Source organism: Neopelma chrysocephalum, unplaced genomic scaffold (assembly GCF_003984885.1).
Source record: "Neopelma chrysocephalum unplaced genomic scaffold, ASM398488v2 Primary Assembly neopelma1_253, whole genome shotgun sequence".
Classification (NCBI taxonomy): Eukaryota; Metazoa; Chordata; class Aves; order Passeriformes; family Pipridae; genus Neopelma; species Neopelma chrysocephalum.
Genome location: NW_020897915.1, coordinates 1,806,770 through 1,826,518, shown reverse-complemented (window position 1 = coordinate 1,826,518; position 19,749 = coordinate 1,806,770). Strand labels below are relative to the sequence as shown.

General features: G+C 55.2%; 2 protein-coding genes across 4 annotated transcripts in view; one reads left to right on the top strand and one right to left on the bottom strand.

The window, feature by feature from the left end:
* Positions 1-2,463, bottom strand: part of TXNDC16 (thioredoxin domain containing 16) — a 50,194-nt gene extending 47,731 nt beyond the window's left edge. For 2 of the 3 annotated variants that reach the window (XM_027704065.1, XM_027704067.1), the window contains exons 1-2: positions 2,360-2,459; positions 1,802-1,914 (exon numbers count right to left, since the gene is read on the bottom strand). The gene's annotated coding sequence lies outside the window, so the exon portion shown is untranslated. Of the gene's footprint in view, positions 1-1,801; positions 1,915-2,359 lie in introns of all 3 variants that reach the window. The other variant, XM_027704066.1, reaches the window with a different exon arrangement.
* Positions 2,464-2,644: 181 nt separating this feature from the next.
* GPR137C (G protein-coupled receptor 137C) lies at positions 2,645-18,392 on the top strand. Its single transcript, XM_027704043.1, has 7 exons — positions 2,645-3,107; positions 10,520-10,563; positions 11,268-11,496; positions 13,977-14,126; positions 14,643-14,765; positions 14,871-14,986; positions 15,842-18,392. The coding sequence occupies exons 1-7, from the start codon at positions 2,775-2,777 to the stop codon at positions 15,984-15,986; spliced, it is 1,140 nt and encodes a 379-aa protein (XP_027559844.1). The 5' UTR covers positions 2,645-2,774; the 3' UTR covers positions 15,987-18,392.
* Positions 18,393-19,749: the final 1,357 nt, after the last annotated feature.

Here is a 19,749-nt window from a genome sequence, read left to right as displayed (position 1 = left end):
ACCAGCACAGACCCTGGGCAGGGAGCTGCAATCCCTGCCCCGCCTGCGCAGGGCTCTGCTCCCTGCACGCCGTGGCCAGAGCACACACACGTGGCAGGGGCAGGGTGCCCATGGGTGCCCAGCACCTTCCCGCTCATCCTCTTGGCCCCTGCTCCCTCCTGGCCGTGCCAAGAGCTGCCTGGCATGGCCCTGGCAGGAGGGGCTCCTGGGGTCCCCGCACAGCCGCGCTCTGACCCCGGCTCCCTTCCTCTCTCTTCCAGCCCTTGCAGCCATGAGCGAGGACGACTGCCCCTCCGTCTCCAGCATGAGAGCTGCATTCATGGCCACTTACAGCCGTGCCATCAGAACTCCACCTGCCCCGCTGAGACAACCAATGTCCCTGCAACAGCCCCCCACCACAGCCCAGGGACCACTTCTCAGCGCGGCTGCAGCTGCAGCTGATGCTGGGCCCAACTGAGCCAGCCCGCAAGGCCAGGCAGCTCCTGGTCTCTGCAGCCCCAGGGATGGCTCCCTCCTTCCATTCCCTTCTCTTCACCCCACTTCATCCCTCCCCTTGCCCTGACCTTAATAAACATTCACTTTCTCCCCCTTATCTGCGTCTTGGTGCAACTGAAAGGGCACAACCCCTCAGCCCTGCAGCTCACGGGCCTGCTCCTGCCTCTCTTTTGCCCCTTGTGCCGTGGGCACACACCCCCAGGGACACGGGCACTTCAGGCTGCAAAGGGGCCTGTCCTGAAAGGCCACTTCCATGACACTGTGCACTTGAAGATCTTGCTGAAGGGTGTGCTGGGGTTCCCCAAGAAAGCTGCAGACTTGGGTCATCCCTGGGGAGGCAAGGGGCTTGCTTCTCAGGGAAAGTGCTTCCCAAGGAGTTCTCAGGGAGGGAGGCACAAATGTCTCCCTCTGGCTCTCTGTGACCCTTTCCCTCCTTGTGTCCCATTGCCCTTTGGAGAGAGGCAGGGCAAGGGACACTCATCAGCCTGTGGGGCAAAGCCACGCTGGGGCAGCTCTTGAGACTGCAAGCACAGCTGGCACTGCGTGTGCCCTGAGAACAGAGCTCCTCTGCCAGCCTCTGCCCCCCTGACTGCCAGTGCAGATCCAAGAAACATGCTGGAATCAGGCATGAGGGTAGTGCCTACAGGGGTGGCTGTGGGAACATCTTGCAGCACAAGGATCCTTCTCTGAGGAACATCCAAGCACATCCCAGCCTGTTGCCTGCTGTGCTTTGCCTCGCTGGGTTTTGCAGTGATGCTCCCACGCTGCCCCTTCTCCTGCCACTTCCCAGAGAATTTCCCTTTCATTTTCACTTCCAGATCCCACTTCCCAGCACGCAGGAGCCCCACTGGCTCTTTTTAGCCAAGGGAGCAGGAGGGACACGCTGCAGCCTTTCCCTCTGCCCAGAAGTGCTCCCATTCCTGCCAACAGCAGACAGCCCACAGCAGGGAATCATGGAATCATTAACACTGGGAAAGACCTTGGAGACCATCAAGTCCAACCATTCCCCCAGCACGGCCAAGCCCACCATTTAGCTCTGCCCCCATATGCCACATCCACACGTTTCTTGAACACTTCCAGGGATGATGAGTCCACCACTTCCCTGACACAATCCCCACCTGCTGGAATCACCATCTGCTGCATTCCCACCACCTCCCCGGTGGAATCAGCATCACCCACTGCTGCTGCCCCGCTGCCCCATTTACTCTGTCCTTGGGGACCAGCCCCCCAAAGTCCCTGGAAGGCAGCTGGCACTGGACACACATCACGGAGCTACCCCTGAGACGGCTCAAGGGATGTCACCTACCTGGTGTCCTGAGCATCCAGGTGACACGCTCATCCCTCCACCACGGCTGCCAGGAAAGCACCCCGGGTCGAGCTCTCCCTGTGGTCGGTGGCTTGGCTGCACGGCTGGAAAACCTGGGGATGCCAAACCCATCGCTGGTGGGTCTGTGCCAGCCCGGCGCTGGGATCCCTGAGCCGGGGATACCTCCTGGCATCCAGGGTGTCCGCCCTGAGCCGGGACCCCTGAGCAGTGGGGTCCCTGCTGGGATCCCGGAGCTCTCCCTGCACCCGCAGGGATGGAACAGGGATGGACACCCCCACAGTACCACAGACCCGACCTGCAGTGGGGGATGTCCCCGCACCGCCCTCAGCCCGCGGGAGTGCCCAGATCCCCCCAGACAGCTCCGGGAGCACCTCGGCGATGCCCGCGCCGCGCCCCTCACCCCTCCGTCCCCTCTCCGCTCCTCGCTCCCCTCACGGCTCCTCTCACCCCTCACCGCCCCTCTCACCCCTCACCGCCAGTCGCTCCCCCGTCTTCCCCCACCGCCCCCCTTTTCTCTCCCCTCACCGCCCCACTCACCACTCTCACCCCTCTCTCTCCTCCCGCCGCCCCTCCGGCAGGGCGGGATCGATCGCGGGCGGGCGTCACCAACCCAAGAAGCAAAGCGGCGGCCCCGCGGGGGCGGCCCGCGGGTGATTGACGGGCGCCGCCGACCAACCGGCGCGGCGGGCGGGCGCGGCGGGGGGCGTGCCCGGCGGGCGGCCAATGGGGAGCGCGCGCCGCCGCCCCTCAAATCAGCGGGCTCGGCCGGGTGTCCCCGGCAGAGAGTTGTTTGGCGGCGGGCGGGCGGGCGGGCGGCGCAGCCGGGCGGGCGGGAGGAGGAGGAGGAGTAGGAGGAGGAGTGCGGGGAGAGGGGGGGCTCCCCTTTGTTCATGGGGGTGTCCAGCCGGGGCTGAGGGAAGGCACGGAGGGGGTCGGTGCCTCCCGTTGCCCCATGGCCGTCGCTGAGGGGGCGGCCGTGCCCTACGCCGTGGAGCTGGGGCTCACCGTGCTCCACACGGCGCTCTACGGCGCGCTCTTCCTCTTCGCCTACCTGCAGCTCTGGCTGCTGCTCTGCTACCGCGAGCGGCGGCTGAGCTACCACACGCTCTGCCTCTTCCTCTGCCTGCTCTGGGCAGCCCTCAGGACCACGCTGTTCTCCTTCTACCTGCAGAATTCCCTGCAGGCCCTCCGCCTCCAGCAGCCCTTCGCCCACTGGCTCCTGTACTGCCTGCCCGGCTGCCTCCTCTTCTCCAGCCTCTGCCTCCTCAACCTCTACTTCGCCGAGGTAAGTTTTGCTTGGGGGAAGAAAAGCCTCCCTCGCGAACCCCCGTCCCGCAGGACACCGGGGTTGGAACCTCCTCTTCAGCCACCTCTCCAAAGTTGGGAGTGCCCCGGAGCCAAGGCTCCAGGGGTGGGATGGAGCGGGGGGGTGGGATGGAGGTGCGACTGTCCAGGTGAGGGTGGGAGGGAATGCCGGGGGTCTGCCCTCGGTGTTGGCTTTGGGAAAGGCTTGGGAGGATGCAGGGATGTGCCCTGAATCCAGGCTTGGGGGGATGCAGGGATGTGCCCTGAATCCAGGCGTGGGGGGAGGCAGAGGGACTGTGCCCTGAATGCAGCCCTCAGTATAGACTTCGGTACAGGCTGAGAGGATGCAGGAATTGTGCCCTGAATCCAGCCTTGGGGGGGATGGGGGGTGGGATTTGGGGGGGATGGTGTGAGCAAAAAGCGTGCCCTGAATCCCAGCATCAGGGGGTTTGGGTGTAGGGCTGTGCCCTCAATGCAGACCCCGGGGTGGGGAGGGGGGAGGGAAACAGGCTCATGCCCTGAATTTGGGATTTGAGGGGTGCAGGGGCATGCCCTGCTCCCAGGTGGGATTTTCCTCTTTGCAACCCAGAGTCATTGCGGGGGGGGGGGATCACTTTGGAGGGGAGACTGTTTTGCATCTTTTTTTAATTGATTCCCGTTCTCCAAAGGGGACCAGAAAGTGGCAGCAGCAGGGGCTGCTCTGGCCTGGAGTGATGCCAACCATTACGTCACCAGCCAGAGCCTCTTCTGCTATTGTTGCTGCGCTCCCTCCTTCTCTCTCCATCGCTCCGCTGCGAACTGGGCTTGTTGTTCTGCAGCTTGTTGTCAGACAAAAAAGAAAAAAAAAACCAAAACCCTGAGATCCCTCAGACAACAGCCCGGGGCAGGACAGGGGGGCCCCTTCCCAGCTAAACCATCGCTGCTGGGACAGTGTGGAGCTGCTTGTTGTTATCACCGAGTGTATCCCTCCTCTTCTGGGCTTCCCATCACTTGTGCCGTGATTTTTTATCCTCCTTTCCCCGAGTCCACTTGTCTTTATCTCTCAAAGCCTCGTCTCTCCCCTCCCCTCCCCTCCTCTGAATATTTTGTTTCTGCTCCAGTTTCTCCCGAGCAGCCCTTTGCTCGCCTGCCCTCCCCAGTTTGGTGACTTGTTTCATAAATAGGCAGCACTTTTTCCTTCCAGCTTTGTTGTTGTTGTGGGGGATTCTTTGCTCTGCAGCTCTCAGCTGTTCTCCAGCCTCACAAAGGAATCGCTAACACACAGCGAAATCGCTCCGTCGCTCCGATGTGTCACCCAGGGGAGTTATGATTTCATTTTCCCGAGGACATCAGCGCTCACATGATAATGGAAGACTTGGAGCAATTGGGTTGTTCAGCTTTTTCAGTTCTTTTCCCCCTTTCCTTGCTCCAAATAAACACTTGGAAGCCAGGGGTGAGCTGCCTGTTGCCAGAGCTGCCGGTGTTGGATGTGGTGTTGGTTGAGTGGCAGCAGGATAACAAATGGTGCAGAGTGTGCATAATCCATCTTGTCTGTTAAAGGCAGCCTGACCTACCAATTGCTCCAGCCAGGAGGGGTTTGTGTCCTTTGAAAAGCAGGGATCCTGTGCTCTGCTCCACAAAGTGGCTGCATTTCTGTTTTCCTCTCAGTCACTGGACTCAACAGCAGATTTGCCTCTCTCCGGGCTTGTTTAAAGGTTCCCTTAAAGTAAATTCAAATAGATTCCCAGGCTTCCCTTCCTTCCTCCCACGATATCTGTTTTTCAGTGAACTCTGCATATATCCCATTTCTTTCTCCTTCAAAACCTAGAGCCAAGGGAAATCCTGTCTGAGGAAATAAAAGAGCTCAGAATCTGGAGTGGGGAAGGATAAAGTGACTTGTGAAAGTGGGTCTGCATGCTCAGCTCCAGGGAGGGTCCAGAAGGGGAGTCCAGCACTGTGTGGTGTTTTTGGGTGATCTCACAGTGGTGGTAGTAAAGCTCCAGAGGTTTGGAGAAAGAGTGGAGCTGGATGGACTGAAAGCCCTTGGTGATTTCCTGGCTCCCATCTCAAGATCCAGACATGACTGGTGTGTTTACTGGTGTGACTTCCAGCAGAAAGTGCCCAGTTTATAAGGGCTAATTGGTAGCAATTGGAAGGACCAGCAGAAGGACCCTGGGCTTCTTCTGCTCTGGGGGTGGGATCCTGATCCGAGATGTCCTCGGATAAAAGCACAGGCTGCTGCTGTGCTGAGGGCCTGGCTCATTGTCTCTGTACACAGTGCCTCCTTTGTGGAGATGCTGGAGAAATGGCATCTGTGGAAGCAGTGGAAGAAAACATGGCCTGTGCTGTTATTTGAGCTGATCTTGCTTGATTTAGGGAGCTCCTCAGACTATGGAGAAGCTGAGGATGAAATGGTGATGGGGAAGAAGCTCCAGGGAACAGATACCCATGGAGAACTGGCATTACTTGGCACTCTGGGCTGTTTTGGGGCTGAAATTCAAAATTCTTAAATTGCCTGGTGTTCTCCTTTCAGTGGGGAGAGGTCATCCTCTTCCTATCCCCTCCTGGCTCCTGAGATTCCTGAGGGGATGCAGAGTCCTGGCAGAATGAATGTGGGATGTGTATTTTTTTTTTTCATAGAGTCCCAGAATGGTTTGGATTGGGAGGAACCTTAAAGCTCATCTCATTCCAAACCTGTGCTGTGGGCAGGGACACCTTCCACTGTCCCAGGTTGCTCCAGCCTGTCCTTCAACACTTCCAGGGATGGGGCAGCCACAGCTTCTTGGGGCAACTTGTGCCGGGGCCTCACCACCTTCACAGCCAAGAATTTCTTCCCAATATCCCATCTAACCCTGCCCTCTCTGTGTGAAGCCATTTCCTGTTGTCCTATCACTCCATGCCCATGTCCAAAGTCCCTCTCCACGTGTCCTGTAGTATCCCTTCGGGTGCTGTTTCCATCTGGAACATCAAAGGTGTAATGCCTTTAGCTTGGGAGCATCTCTTCCTTTCTGCTTCAGCTTGTGCCAGAATGAGTCCTTTCCTGGAAATCTGGAATTCACAGTACATCAAGTCAGAATTCCTGAGATCCACTCCCAGTCTTGCCTCAATGTCTCAGGTATCCAAACAAGATGCTCCTTTGCCTTGCCTTTGGAATAGCTCCTCTGCTGCCAGCTAGACATCAGCTTGAGTAATGCCACCCTTCCAAGAGCCTGCCAGTTCCTGCTTTTCCCTGAGACATGGAAATACATGGAGGGAGCTGGGGGGGCTCAGCCTGGAGAAAAGGAGGCTCAGGGGGGACCTTCTGGCTCTGCAACTCCCTGACAGGAGAGGGGAGCCAGGGGGGGTGTGTTGGGCTCTGCTCCCAGGGAAGAAGGGACAGGAGGAGAGGAAATGGCCTCAAGTTGTGTCAGGGGAGGTTCAGGTTGGACATCAGGAGGAATTTCTTCTTGGAAAGGGTTGTTAGACATTGGCAGGGGCTGCCCAGGGAGGTGCTGGAGTCCCCATCCCTGGAGGTGTCCAAGGAAGGACTGGATGTGGCACTGAGTGCTCTGGGCTGGGGGACAAGGTGGGTACAGGGGGTACTCGATGATCTCAGAGGTCTTTTGCAACCTCAGTGATTCTGTGAAATGTAGCCACAACCTCCATCTTGACCCTTTCAAAGCCCTTCTTGAGCACTCGGCTCTCCTGGGAATCAGCAGCTGGTGCAGGGATGAGTAAGGAATGCTGGAGTGGTGGGAATGACGGCCGGCATGGCCAGAGCCCTCCAACAGTCTGGGTTTGCATTGAGTGCTCCATCTGATTAGATGACATCAGCCTCTTCCATCCCTGCCTGCTCTAATTGCACTGGAGCAGACATGCTTGGAAAGAGCATCCAGCCTTTCCAGGGAAATGTTTGTCTTTGCTGTCCTGTACCTTCCTTCTCAGCCGGAAAACTGGAAAAACCTCCATCCTTTCTTGCACCTTCCTTGTGTGGCAGACACCTGGCAGTGCCCTCTGCCTCGGAGGGACAACTGGTAAGGGGTCACTTAAACTCCAGATTGCCTCATCCCATAGCTGATGATTCCCGTGTTTCCCAGATGAACAGGTGTCCACACTGGCAACCAGCTATTCTAGGAAATCAGGGAACAAGCGAGTTGTACCCTGTGTTCATGATGGCAGAGAGTGATCTCAGTATTAGTGGGGATGGTGAGAGATCCTCCTCATGGATAGTTCCAACTTTTCCTCTGAGGGGTGGGTGGGGGTTTGAACATTTGTTACGGGGTGTAATCCCAAAATAGTCTGGGCTGTGCTCCAGTTATCTCGCTCTGGTGAGGGAAGGGATCTGTCTGTGGATGCTCCTGCAGCTGAGTGAGGGCTGTGTTAGGGCAGGGCATGGTTATGTCTTGTATCTGTGGAGCCCAAATTCATGGTTTCTTCATGGAGCAAGAGAGATTTTGATTCCATCAGACAATAAGTTTCTGGTTCTCCTGGATCTTTTGGATCTGATGTGAATGGCTGTACCAAAACCAAGCTGAAGTGGTTCAGTGTTTGAGGTTAAGATCCTGGCTTTTCAGGTACTGGAAGTGGTCCTTGGAATCATCTGTGGGATCTGGCATCTGTCACCTTCTCTTAGCAGCTGTGACACCTCTGGTGCACCTTCTAAGGATGAGTGTGTGTCTTAAACATATCCTTAGCAAGTTCACTTCCTGGGCTGTGCTGGGAGCAAGGGAATCACTTTTATGTGATATATCCACCCACCACGAAACCAAAAGCCTCCAGCATCATGGGGGCACTTTGGGGTGTGTAATTCTCCTCCCCTTCTTCCCAAATCTGGCTGATGTGAAGTGCTCAGAGGATCTGTGGCTCTGGAAAGGCAACTGAGTGTTGCCAAACTGCTCCTGATTTTCAGGCCTGACTTCTTGGGCTGGTCTCAGCTCAGATCCCAAGGAACTGTTCGGTTTGCAAGGATTGCTGCTCCCAGCTTGGCCTAAAGCACCTGTTTGAGGGCAGGGGGCTGTGTTTCCTCTCCTTCTGGAGAACAGGACTGCTCCTGAGCTCTCTATGCTGGATTCCTCACAGCAGAACCGTCTACCTCAGCTGTCCTTGGGCTCTGAAAGCAGCAGAGTCCTGTGCAGAGAGACTCAAAGCTTGTCTCAAGGCTGAGAACCCAGAGAAACACTGGTGTCACCTACTGACCCAGTCCCTGGGAAGGAAAAGCAACCTTCACATAAGTTATCAGTCTTAATAATTGAAAACACCAAACCCAGTGATGCCTGTCCTCTTCCTGAAGTTGTAGGAATAATTAGCTGGGGGGTAATAAAAGTCTAATGCTGGAGCTGTGGTCTCCCTCTGCTTTTCATGGCAGCAGGCCAAGCCTGAGGCTCAAGTTGCTGTTGCACTCTTCACCCTGACTCAGCTTTGTGTGCCTTAATCCCTGCAGCCGTAGGGGGAGAGTTTAGGGAGAGTCCTGCACATCCAGCATCTTCCTGTTAGCCAGTGGCACTTCCCTGCTCGGCTGAGGGGCTGTTCTCAGCTGAGAGTGCAGTATTCCCAGCTGGAATACAAACCAGGGGCTCTGCAGTGCTGTTCAGAGGCTGTGTTTGTTTACAGATACCTCAGATGGATTTCTGTGCTGCCCAAACGGGTGCTGGACCAAGAGATTTTCCCAGCTGGAAATGTCCTTGGTGTCTGTTCTGACAGGACAAGAGGAAACAGCCTCAAGTTGCACCAGGAGAGGTTTAGATTGGATACTGGGAAAAAATTCTTCGCTGAAAGGGTGGTCAGGCATTGGAACAGGCTGTCCAGGGCAGTGGTGGAGTCACCATTCCTGGAAGAGTTCAAAAAAAACATGGATATGGCATTTGGCAACGTGGTTTAGTGGTGAACAAAGTGGTGCTGAATTAAATGGTTGGACTTGATGATTTTGGAGGGCTTTTCCAACATTAGTGATCCTGTGCCACTCCCAAAGTGCTTGAACATAACCTGCAGGCAAACTAAGGAGGATTCAAGGATATTTCTGTTTGAAAGTCACCACATGGTGCTTCTGAGGCACAGGTTTAGTGTAGCTCAGATGAGTTTTAGGGCTCAGGGTGGATTGTGCCACACTTCTGTTCTTCTCTGGGCTGGTGTGGGCCAAGACAGCGGGATAGAGAACATTCCTGGGGATGGATCCCTCTCTCTGCTGAAGAGCTGTGTCTTGTTCCCCACTAAGTGCTGCCTGAGCTCATCCTCCCTCAGACTGGGGGAGAGGAGCCAGGCACTGGCACTGGAACTGGCTCTTGGAAGAGGGTCACTGGCACCGTCTGATGCCCTTTGAAATGCTTGAAACTACTACAGGGGATCAGACAACCTCGAATCCTGAAATGTCTCTGGAAATCCTTCTTGGCAGGAGCCTGATTCCTGAAGCTTGTGTGCCATTTCTGCCTCAGTGCTGGCTGGAAGGCAGGAGCCAAGGGATCCCAGCAGGAAAAAAGCTGACCAAGGGTGCCTTGTAGGAGATGAGTGATCCTTCGCTGCAGCCACGGTCTGGGAGCTGACAGGGAAAGGGAGGAGAAGGGAAACTGAACCTCCACACCTGTGCAGTGATCCCACAAATACAAATGTGCTGGATCTGTCTGGATGTTTCTCTTCCCAAGTTCCTTCAAAGTCTCTAGTCAGGACATGGGCTTTGCCTGTGACTGACCCCAGCTCTGGGATCCTTCCCAGTGGGATCTGTACCTGGAGCTGCATTTTTCACAGGACACAACCCTGTTGTTTTCCTGCTGTTTTCCTGACCAGTGTGAGCACTGCTTCCCTGTCCCCTTGCAGCAGGAACTCACATCTGAGCTCTGGCTTGGGAGTGTCAACACCTTCCTAAGCTGTCCCTAATTCCTTAGCCTCAGGTCCTGCCCCTGTAGGCTCCAAACTTCCACCCCTGGAGTTACTTTTCAGGTGAATTTGTCCTACAAACATCATAAGGATGGAGGAGCTGTGAGTTCCAAGTGCTTTTTCCAGCCTGCAGGTCCACGATCAAATAGACCAGAGGGCTATTTTAGATCAGCTATTTGTCTTGCTGAAGCACAGCAGCTCAGGCAGCCTTTTCTAACATAGAAATCCAGTGTGGTTGAGGTCCTAAAATAAGCAGCCCAGAACACTGGGCAAAGGAGATGTATTTTTGAGGGATTTTAATGACTATTAAGTGCTAAACTCCCTGCTTTTCTTGAAATCCTTAAGGTGGAGTATTAAAGTCCTTGTCACATATGGGGTATTATGGGCACCTATATTTGGGCTGGGCTTTTACAAGGGGGAAAAAAAAGACCAGTTCTTGGTGCTGATAAATAATCTGGAGTCCTTGGAGGTGTCCAACTGGTTTCTGGCTTCCCTTTGTATCTCTTGACTAAGCTTAAAAGAAACTGTAGGTCAGGTGAAGTAACACTGTGCAAATCTTTCCTCCAGGTCATATTCAAAGTGAAATGTGCAGCTGAATTCAACAAGTACAAGTAAGTGATGCTGTTCTGACCTTCGTGGCTTTAAGGGGGAACTCACTGCAGTGCTGGGAGTGGGAGGTTCAGACCTCAAAGGCTGAACAGAGCTGATTCCATACCCGTGCTCTGGCAAAAGATCAGTGTTTGTTGTGCCTTGGAGCAGGACCGGGAGGTTCAAGGGTGCCCAGGAAGCTCAAGCACCCCAGTAACAAACTAGATGAACTCTCAAGGTCATTCCAAGCTGTCCCACCCCAGAAAAGATCTGCAGAATAAGGCACAAGCAGTAGATGGGACCTACATTTGTGCAGCCCAGGTGCTTCCTAACCATTTCCAGGGAAAGCCACACTGGGAAACGCGAGCTCCAGTGGCTTTCAGTGGAGAAGTTGCAGTGGTTGTGATGACTCATGGCTTATTGACTGGAGTTAATGCAGAGCTGGAGCAACACTTAAAATCTGCAAGATAAGAACCTGACTGTCAGAAGATGAGTCTTTGTAACTCATGACTGCTTACGCTGCTCATGTGTTCTGAGAGCAGCTCCAACAAACGCTCTGCAGGCTTGGGCTGTCAGTGCAACCACTGAAACTTGCTGGAATGCCTGATCTTCCCAGCAGGCAGAGCACTGGGCGTGCTGGGAGAGGGTCTGGTGAGGCAGGAGGGTGGTACAGAATAAGCCTTGTCTCACCCAAACTCCGTTTCTCCCCCTCACCGTCCCTCTCCAGGGTCCTGCTGTACCTGGGCTCCATCTTCACCAGCCTCCTCTTCCTGGTGGTGAATTTGACTTGTGCAATGTTGATCCACGGGGAGGTCCCCGAGAACCAGCTGAGGTGGACGGTCCTGGCCCGCGCCCTGGTCAACGACAGCCTCTTCATCCTCTGTGCCATCTCGCTGGCTGGCTGCATGTGCAAGCTGGGAAAGATGTCTTCAGCCAACGTCTACCTCGAGTCCAAGGTAGGGGAATGCCCTGGGAGCTTCCCCTGGGACTGCACAGCTGGATTCTCACCTGGGTGTGCTCGCTCAGGGCATGAAGTGGCACCTCAGCTGCTCTTGCTCAAATATTCCTTCCAGAGAGGAGGTGGCAGCTCTTGGACTCCTCCCTCCAGAAAGTGCATGTTCCTGCTGTGGGAATGATCTGCCCTGTGTGTTTTAGGGGAACACCTTGTCTGCAGCTTTGGGAGATTTATGAGCTGCTTGTGCTCTTCAGGCTTAGAAAATGTAGTGTTTGCCTGGACAAGAGCAGCAGATGCAGTTTTGGCAGTGTATTATCACTGAGGACAGTAAAACTTGCAGCATGTTGTTACCTGTGGCAGGTGCATGACAATTCTTTGCAAAGGGGTTTCCCCCCCAGCAGCCCAGATGCCCTGGATGAGATGAACATGTTGGAAGGGGAGGAGAAGTTGCTGTAGGTCCTGCCCCAAGGCAGAAGGACAGGTCTGAACCCACACAGCCCTTTTCCAGCAGGTGGGAGAGTGGATGAGCCACCAGCAGTGTGGCAGGAGGCTCTAATTAAATGTGCACTTGAGCTGCCTCCTCTTCCTCTGGGAAGCCATATCACCCCTGTCAAAGGCAGGGATTCCAGGGTGGGGACCTGACCTGCTGGGAAGGGCAGACAGCAGGCACCTGATGAGCCTGGAAACATCCATAGGAAAAATCTGAGCGTAGCCTGGTCAAGGTTGAAGCTGAGGCTTTCTGAAAGAGATGTCTGGCTCCTTAAGCAACCAAGAGTATTGCTGGTTTCCCAGAATCCAGGATGTGTGAACCATAAGTTGCAGCTGCAGGGAGACAGGAGCCATCTAAGCTGAGAACCTGCTCACATCCCTGCCTGCCTGGGCCTGGTATCCAGCTCTGACTGGCTCTGGCCACTGATTAACTTGCCAAGTTCACCCAGCACAGGAACTTCCTCTCCTTCCATGCCTGAGGCTGCCTGTGGGGCCGTGCTCTTGTACAACATGCTCCAGGGAAGCCTGTTCTCCAGTTGGATACTCAACCTGGCTGCTACAGGTCTCCCGTTCCCTTCCCTGCCTTGGGGGCATCCCTTGATTTCCTGTGTGAAGGAGCTGCGGGGGAAAAGGGTGGGGATGAGCAGAAGTGCTACACAAATGCCTGGAAAGGTTGTCCTGCCTCCTGAACTCCAGCTGGGAGAACCTGCTGACTCAAAGCCATCCAGCAAGGCTGGAGGCTGCTGCCTCCACCACTGAAGGTGAAAGGCTGGAGCCATGGGAAGGAGGCTGGACTGCAGCCAGATCCTGTGCTGTGGTCCTTGTGAGCTGGAGATTTGCTTCACCAGCCTTTTGTTGTGCTGGCCTGGACACCAAGGGTGAGAGCAGGATGTGTTCCTGGGCTTTGGGGCTGTCACTTTGTTAGCAGCACTTCTGTGCTGACTCTTTCAAGCTGCTGCCTTGAGCTCCAAAGCCGGGAAAATAGAGCTGGCACAGCCCAGCTGGGATGTGGAGCAGGTCAGTGAGATGAGCCTCCCCTGCAGATTCTCTGCTTAAACACAAAGGCAAGTGAGCTGCTGGCACGTGTTTATGTGCCCACCCACTGATTTGGTGCCTCCCAGTAGCTATTAAAGGGCTTCATGGGTGTATTTAGCAAAGCCTGGCTTGTCATAAAATCCCAGGATGGTTTGGGTTGGAAAGGACCTTAAAGATCATCCAGTTCCAACCCCCTGCCACCTTCCACTAGACCAGGTTGCTCCAAGCCCCATCCAACCTGGCCTTGGACACTTCCAGGGATCCAGGGGCAGCCACAGCTTCTCTGGGCAACCTGTGCCAGGGCCTCTCCACCCTCACAGGGAAGAATTCCTTCCTAATAGCTAATCTAATCCTATTCTCTGTCAGTGGGAAGCCATTCCCCCTCATCCTGTCACTCCAGGCCCTTGTAAGTCATCTCTCTCCATGTTTCCTGTGGGCTCCCCTTCAGTTCCTGGGGTTCAGGCACTGGGTCCTTCTGCCCACCCCAAATATTTGGGTTTCTTTCCTAAACAAACACTGTGTGTGATGTTGGGGTGCTGAGCTGCTGCAGTGAATGGGCTGGGTGAACATTTCTGCTGCAGAGTCTGATCAGGGCATAGAAGCAGCCAGTTGATTTTCCTGGTGGTTGTTTGTTTGCCTTGCGGAGACTCCCATGGGAAGGCAGCGAGTGGAGTAGCATCTCCCTGGACCACCAGCTTGAAGGTGACTGATAAGATCCTGACAGTGACACTCCTGTGCCTCAGATCTTCCCTGCTCCCAGGTGACACTGGCTGTGTGGATCTGTTCCTGGAATGAACTCATCACATGAGAAAGCTCTTAACCAGCTCTAAATATTTCAGCAACAACATACAAATGTTCTGGGTCGTTCTTGCCTGCACAGCTTCTGGTGAATTTAAGTGAAGGGGGAAAGAAAATCACAGCTCTGTATTAAAGCTCTTTTATTTCTTCCTATCCTAGGGAACATCTGTCTGCCAGGCTGTTCTTGTGGGATCTGTAGTGGCTCTTCTGTATTCCTCAAGGGCTTGCTATAACCTGGTAGCTGTGGCCATATCTCCAGACAATGTTCCTGGTCCTTTTAACTATGGCTGGGACAACCTTTCAGACAAGGTGAGTGTCTGTGACCCCCAGTCCAGAGCCAGTAAAGTGAAAGGCAGTCACTCCTCGTCCTGGGAGGGTGAAAAGGGACTGGGGAGGGTGGGTGTCTGGGGAGCTGAACCCCCAGAGGAGCTGGATTTCTGCCTCCAGAAGCCCTGCTTGCTCTCTCCACCCAACAAACCCGAGTCTTCCCCTTTCCAGGAAGGATTCTCCTGTTGTGCTCTTCCCTTTTAGCCTGGCAACTCTTCTTTTGAGGGAGAGGAGGGACAAGTCAACTAGAGCAGAAAAGCAATGCTTAATCAGGCGTGGCTGTGTGAGAGGGAGAGTCACTGGTGTGGGGAGCGAGCTCCCAGTGCCCTGGTGGCACATGAGCAGAACCAGCCCAGCAAAACCAGTAGCAGGAGCCAGGTGAGGGGACTTAGGGACTCCTGCCTTCGGAAGGGTTTCTCCTCATTCCCAGTTCCAGCTTTTGGGAGCTCTGTGGATGGCTGGGATATCATACAGACCCCTCTGGTTTGTGTTCCACAGGTGCACGTGGAGGTGAGCAGCGAGGAGTACGTGGTGTTTGGAGTGGTCCTTTTCCTCTGGGAGCTGGTGCCAACGACTTTCGTGGTGCTGTTCTTCCGGGCTCAGAGGCTGAGCCAGAACCTGGTAGGGCCTGAGCAAGTTACCCCTGTGCAGGGAGGAGCCCCGGGGCACCTGGGAGGACTGTCAGGTGTGTTTTTACTTCTGGCCTAACTCCATTCTCGTTGGCAGACTCCAGCAGGGATGGTGAACAGCCACAGTTACAGCTCCAGAGCCTATTTCTTTGACAATCCGAGGCGCTACGACAGCGACGACGACCTGTCGCGGCTCGGGGCCAGAGAAGGAGGGTGAGTGTTGTGCTGCCATCCTGCTGCCCTGTGGGGAAGGACAGAGCTCCTGGCTTCAGCTCTGAGGGGAAAAAAATCGGTGGAAGAGGCAGCTTGGGAAAGGTGCATTGGATAGAGAGCCTTCTGACTGAGGTTTTGTTCCTTCTGCAGCTCGCAAGGAGCTGTTTTTATTAGACAGAAGTGACCGCGGAGGTGGATGTGGATGGTGCCCACAGGTAGAAATACGTAGTGATTACAGGCAGACCTCATCCAGGAGGACTGGTCTTTCTAGGATCCTCCCTAGATGGAGGGCAGAGGGCTCTGAAATGATCTCCAGAGGGGTTTCTCCGCTGGAAAGCGAGAGGTGGGAAAGTCCTGGGAGGGGAGATGATCTCTGGGAGCCAGCTGGGACAAAGCCCTGCAGGAATCCCTGGTGTGGGGGAGAAGTCAGGTAACTGCAGCAAAATTGTGCAGGGAAACCTGGCACCCCTGTCATCATGGAATCACAGACTGGTTTGGGTTGGAAGGGACCTTTAAAACCGTCTCATTCCACCCCCTGCCATGGGCAGGGACACCTTCCACTATCCCAGGTTGCTCCAAGCCCCATCCAGGCTGGCCTGGAACATTTCACTTCCTTTCCACTTCATTTCTAAATCCTTCACTTGCTGTGAGGAGTTCAGAGGTTCTGACTCTTGAGCCGTGTTGCAGGGCCCGGTGCTCTTCTCCTTGTACTTTTTCATCAAAGCCGGGCTCCTTGGGAGATATTATGCCTACAGATTTGGATACCCTGATCAGTGCTGGGAGTCTCCCAGCACCGGAGGAGCCAAATTACTCATCTCTAAGAGTGCATGTGTGTGTTTTCTGTCTCCCCTGCAGCTTGGCCACCCCTCAGTGCCCGGGCTTCTACGGCTCCCTGGCCGGGAACGACGGCGGGACCCCCGCGGACAGTGCGCCCTTGCTCTGCGCCGCCGGCGGCTCGGAGAGCAACCACCACAGCTCATACCCTGCCCCACAGAACTGAGGAGGCTCCCTCCATTCCCACAGAGTGGCATTCATGTATAGGATTGTAACCTGGTTTTCTCTTTTCCTCCTCCTCCTCCTCCTCCCCTGAAGCATCTAACTCATGACACAAACATTCCACGACCTGCCGCAGCTGCGCGCGGGACTGAGCCGAAGGCTGCGGGCAGTAAGTAAGAGAACTGTGACTTTAAAGGTACCATGTAGCAAAGTGAAGCTGAACTCTCTGGAAGCTTTTTCTTGGTCTGGTCTTCAAGATGTTGGCAGCTAAATGCACCAGAGCTTCCTCACTAGAAAAGAAACATCAAATGCATATTTGCACTTTTATCTGCACACTTGGAAGGAACGAATCTTGCTCAGGCTCTGCTTGGTCTGAGACTGTTCTAAGTTACTCTTTTAATTGCACATCCATAGCTGGGAGAGGCACTGTCTTCCTGCAAAAGGCGTGTTCCGTGAAGTACTCTGCATCCTGACTCGCTGGGAGCGGGAGCTCTGTCCGGGCAGGGCCTCCTGCGCTGGATGCTCAAGCTTTCTGTGCCATATTCCCACCTGGCAGGGCTGGGTGAGGCCTCGGGGCTGAGGGGGGGGGTCTTGCTCTGACTCCTGGTCCTCGTCCCACGTGGCTGCTGACCTGTCCCTCCTGGGCCTGTGGCTCAGAGCTGAGGGGGAGGTCTGTTCCTACTGGCATTGTGACCAACCTGATGGCAGAGGGAGAGGGCTGGCTTTTCCCTTCGGGGAGAGCTTGGAGCTGGCTGAGCAGGAGTGTGTGTGCAGGAATGTGTGTGAATCCAGGGCTGCTGGACCCCCGGGGGTGCTGAGAGCAGCCCTGCTCCCCCCTCCTTGTCACCCACGGTGGGGTCCCCTCGTCCCCCTCAGTATTAAATTGCATTTAGCAGATAACCAAGAGTTTTAACCCGAAGTGAATGTGAACTGGCGGGTCCCCACTGAGGTGCAGGAGGTGTCTGGCTGCCTGTGGAGTGTGCTGTTGCAGGGGGAAGGGGCAGAAATCACAGGGAGCTGATCCCTGGGCTCCTCGCTCTGCCCTCCAGGGCCCGGAGCCCTCCCACTGGAGTACACAGGGTGTGAGTGCTGGGTCAGGCTGGGAGAGGCTCCCCTGTCTCTCCTTAACCAAAGTAGCCAAGTTGGATCCCGGCCTGGGCTCTTGGAGATGAGGCCTTGGTGTCATTCCTGGCTTGTCCCTGAGCCTGCTGTGGGGATGAGCGAAGCAGCTTTGGATGGAGGCCCTGCTCCAGTGGGAGCTGCTGTGGCCGCTGGTGCCAACCCACACTGGAACTGCTTTTAACCTGCCTCGTGCTGCTCAAACCCCAGGCTGACCCTGGGCAGGGAGTGCTGTGGTGGGACAATGCTCTGGGAGCCGGGGGGACCCCGAGGCAGCCTCTGTGTCTGAGCTGTGTGTGAGGGAAACCCCGGCCCTGGGGCAGCCCCGGCCTCTCCTCACCAGCATGGCCTGGTCACCCCTCACCTCTTGCTTGTGCTGGGCTCGATGTCACTTGTCCCACCCAGTCCCTGTGCGTGGTCTGTGCTGGCCCCTTCCTTGCTCACCTGCTTCACTCTCCCTCGCCCAAAAAAGAGCAGCAAGCCCTGCTTCTTTTTGGAGAAGGCAAAGATGGCAACTCTCAGCACATCCCTCGCTGGAGTACCCGACCCAGAGCTCCACCCTGGCTGCTCACCTGTCTCCTGGCAGGAACAGGTCGCTCCATCTCAATCACTGCTTGGCTTATGGCAAAGCTGATGAAGGGCCCGGTGTGTCCCCCCTTCCTTCTGCTCCCATAAGTCACCAAAGACAGTAAGTGACGCTCGTGGCCCCTGTTCTTGCTTAAATTCCAAAGCACTAGGAGCACTTTAAGTTTTTCTTTGGAGGGAAAGGAGTGTAGTGCAAAAAAAATTTAAAAAAAAAAAGAAAAAAAAGAATAATTACAAAAAAAAATACAAAATCCAAGGGCTACAGGCTCATTGTTCCTATTGCACTGAAGCACACACCCACACTACGATCTTCCTGGATTTGGGATGGCAGGTCAGGGCAGTGAGTCTCGTTGCTGATGGACCCCTGAGCGACTGGCAAAGCGTTTGGGTTTTACTCCTTTGTCCGGTGGTTTCCGATCCGGCCGCTCCTCCCGGGGCCGGTCCCGTGTTTTACTGAAGTAATTTATAGCTGAGAAGTACAATGACTTTTTTAATGCATAGTTGCCTTTCATTAAACTTTCTTTTTTGGGTTTGTTTTGTTTTTTTGGGTTTGTTTTTTTTTTTTTTTTTGGTATGGTTTAACAGTGTTTTGGCTTTGCAGTCGGGCAGCAGCTGCTGCGCCAGGAGCTGTGGCCAATGAATGTACCTATTTGTTCTTCACTAAACTGTAACCAAGCACTACTCTGTTGAAATAAATAAAAAAAAATTAATAAAAAAAAGGACTTTCTGTGCTGGGATTGCTCCCAGGGTGACCCGTCCAGCTCCAGGCGTGGCCCTGTGGTGCCCTGTGCCCTGCCAGGACCTGGCACATCCAACTGCTCTCCTGAGACAGGGCTGGGAGCTCGTAAAGCTGCTGCTGGATGGGCTCCGAGGGATGAGTTTGGGGTGTCACAAGGGGCCTTATCCTCTGATGTTTCTCTGGCTGCAGCCCAAAGGGATGCTGTGTCCCGAGGGAATGGCATGAAGCTGTGGCAGGGGAGGTTTAGGCTGGATATTAGGAAAAGGTTCTTCCCCCAGAGCGTGGTCGGGCACTGAACAGGCTCCCCAAGGCTGGCAGAGTTCCAGGAGGCTTTGGACAATGCTCTTAGGGACAAGGTGGCAGTGCTGGGGTGTCCTGTGCAGGGCCAGGAGTTGGATCAATGATCCTTGTGGATCTCTTCCAACTCAGGGAATTCTATATTCCCTGTGTCTCCAGCTCGTGAGGTACAACATGCTCAAATCACCTCCCAGGGCCGGTCAGGAGACACCTCTGGCCACGGGCTGTGCTTTGTCCTTTCCCAGGACCTGCATCCTCCCAGCCCCAGCAGGATGGAGCTGTGGAGGAGCTGAAACCCCCAGCTTCCTCCTTGGAGCTTCCCTTATTCCCTGCACAGGTTTATCTGTGTGGCCTTGAGCTCAGGGCAAACAGCAGTGGCTCTGCTGGAGCACGCGCTGCCTCCTCCTGTCCTTCCAGCCTTTTGGGAGCTCAGGATGGAAAACATGGGGCTGCCACACAGATCCAGGCTGGGGGGATCTATTTTCCAGCAGCACTGCCCCCCCCCCAGCCTGTCCTTTGCCCCTGTTGCAGCACTGGATGGTGTAATCTGGGGTGGCTCCATCCCTGTGGGACCCAGCTGGAAGCAGGAACAGGGAGTCACCCCTTATGGCTGCGGGGGAATCCAAGGGCTGTGCCCTCCCCAGGAGGGACCCTCTGCCCTGTTCCCAGCAGCCCTGTCCCACTGCTTGTCCTTGGAGCAGCAGAATTCCCTGTGCCTCATTCTGTGCCATCTCTGAGGAGCAGCAGCCCCAGGGCGGGCACGTCCTTTCCTGTTTTAGCCCTGCCCGGATACCATCCCCCAGGGAGCAGATCCCAAAAGAGGCCAAACCCTCTTGCACAGGCTGGGAGGGGCAGGAAGGCCAGGAATTGGGGTCCTGGCAGCAGCTGCTGCCCCGTGGACTGTTGGATACAGCTGATGGTGGGCTCTCCTTTTCCTGAATGAGGAGGGGGAGCCTCCAGGTGCCAAAAGCCATTATTGGGGTTCCTCCAGGGTGATCCTTCTTGGTTCATCTTCCCAAGCCTTCAG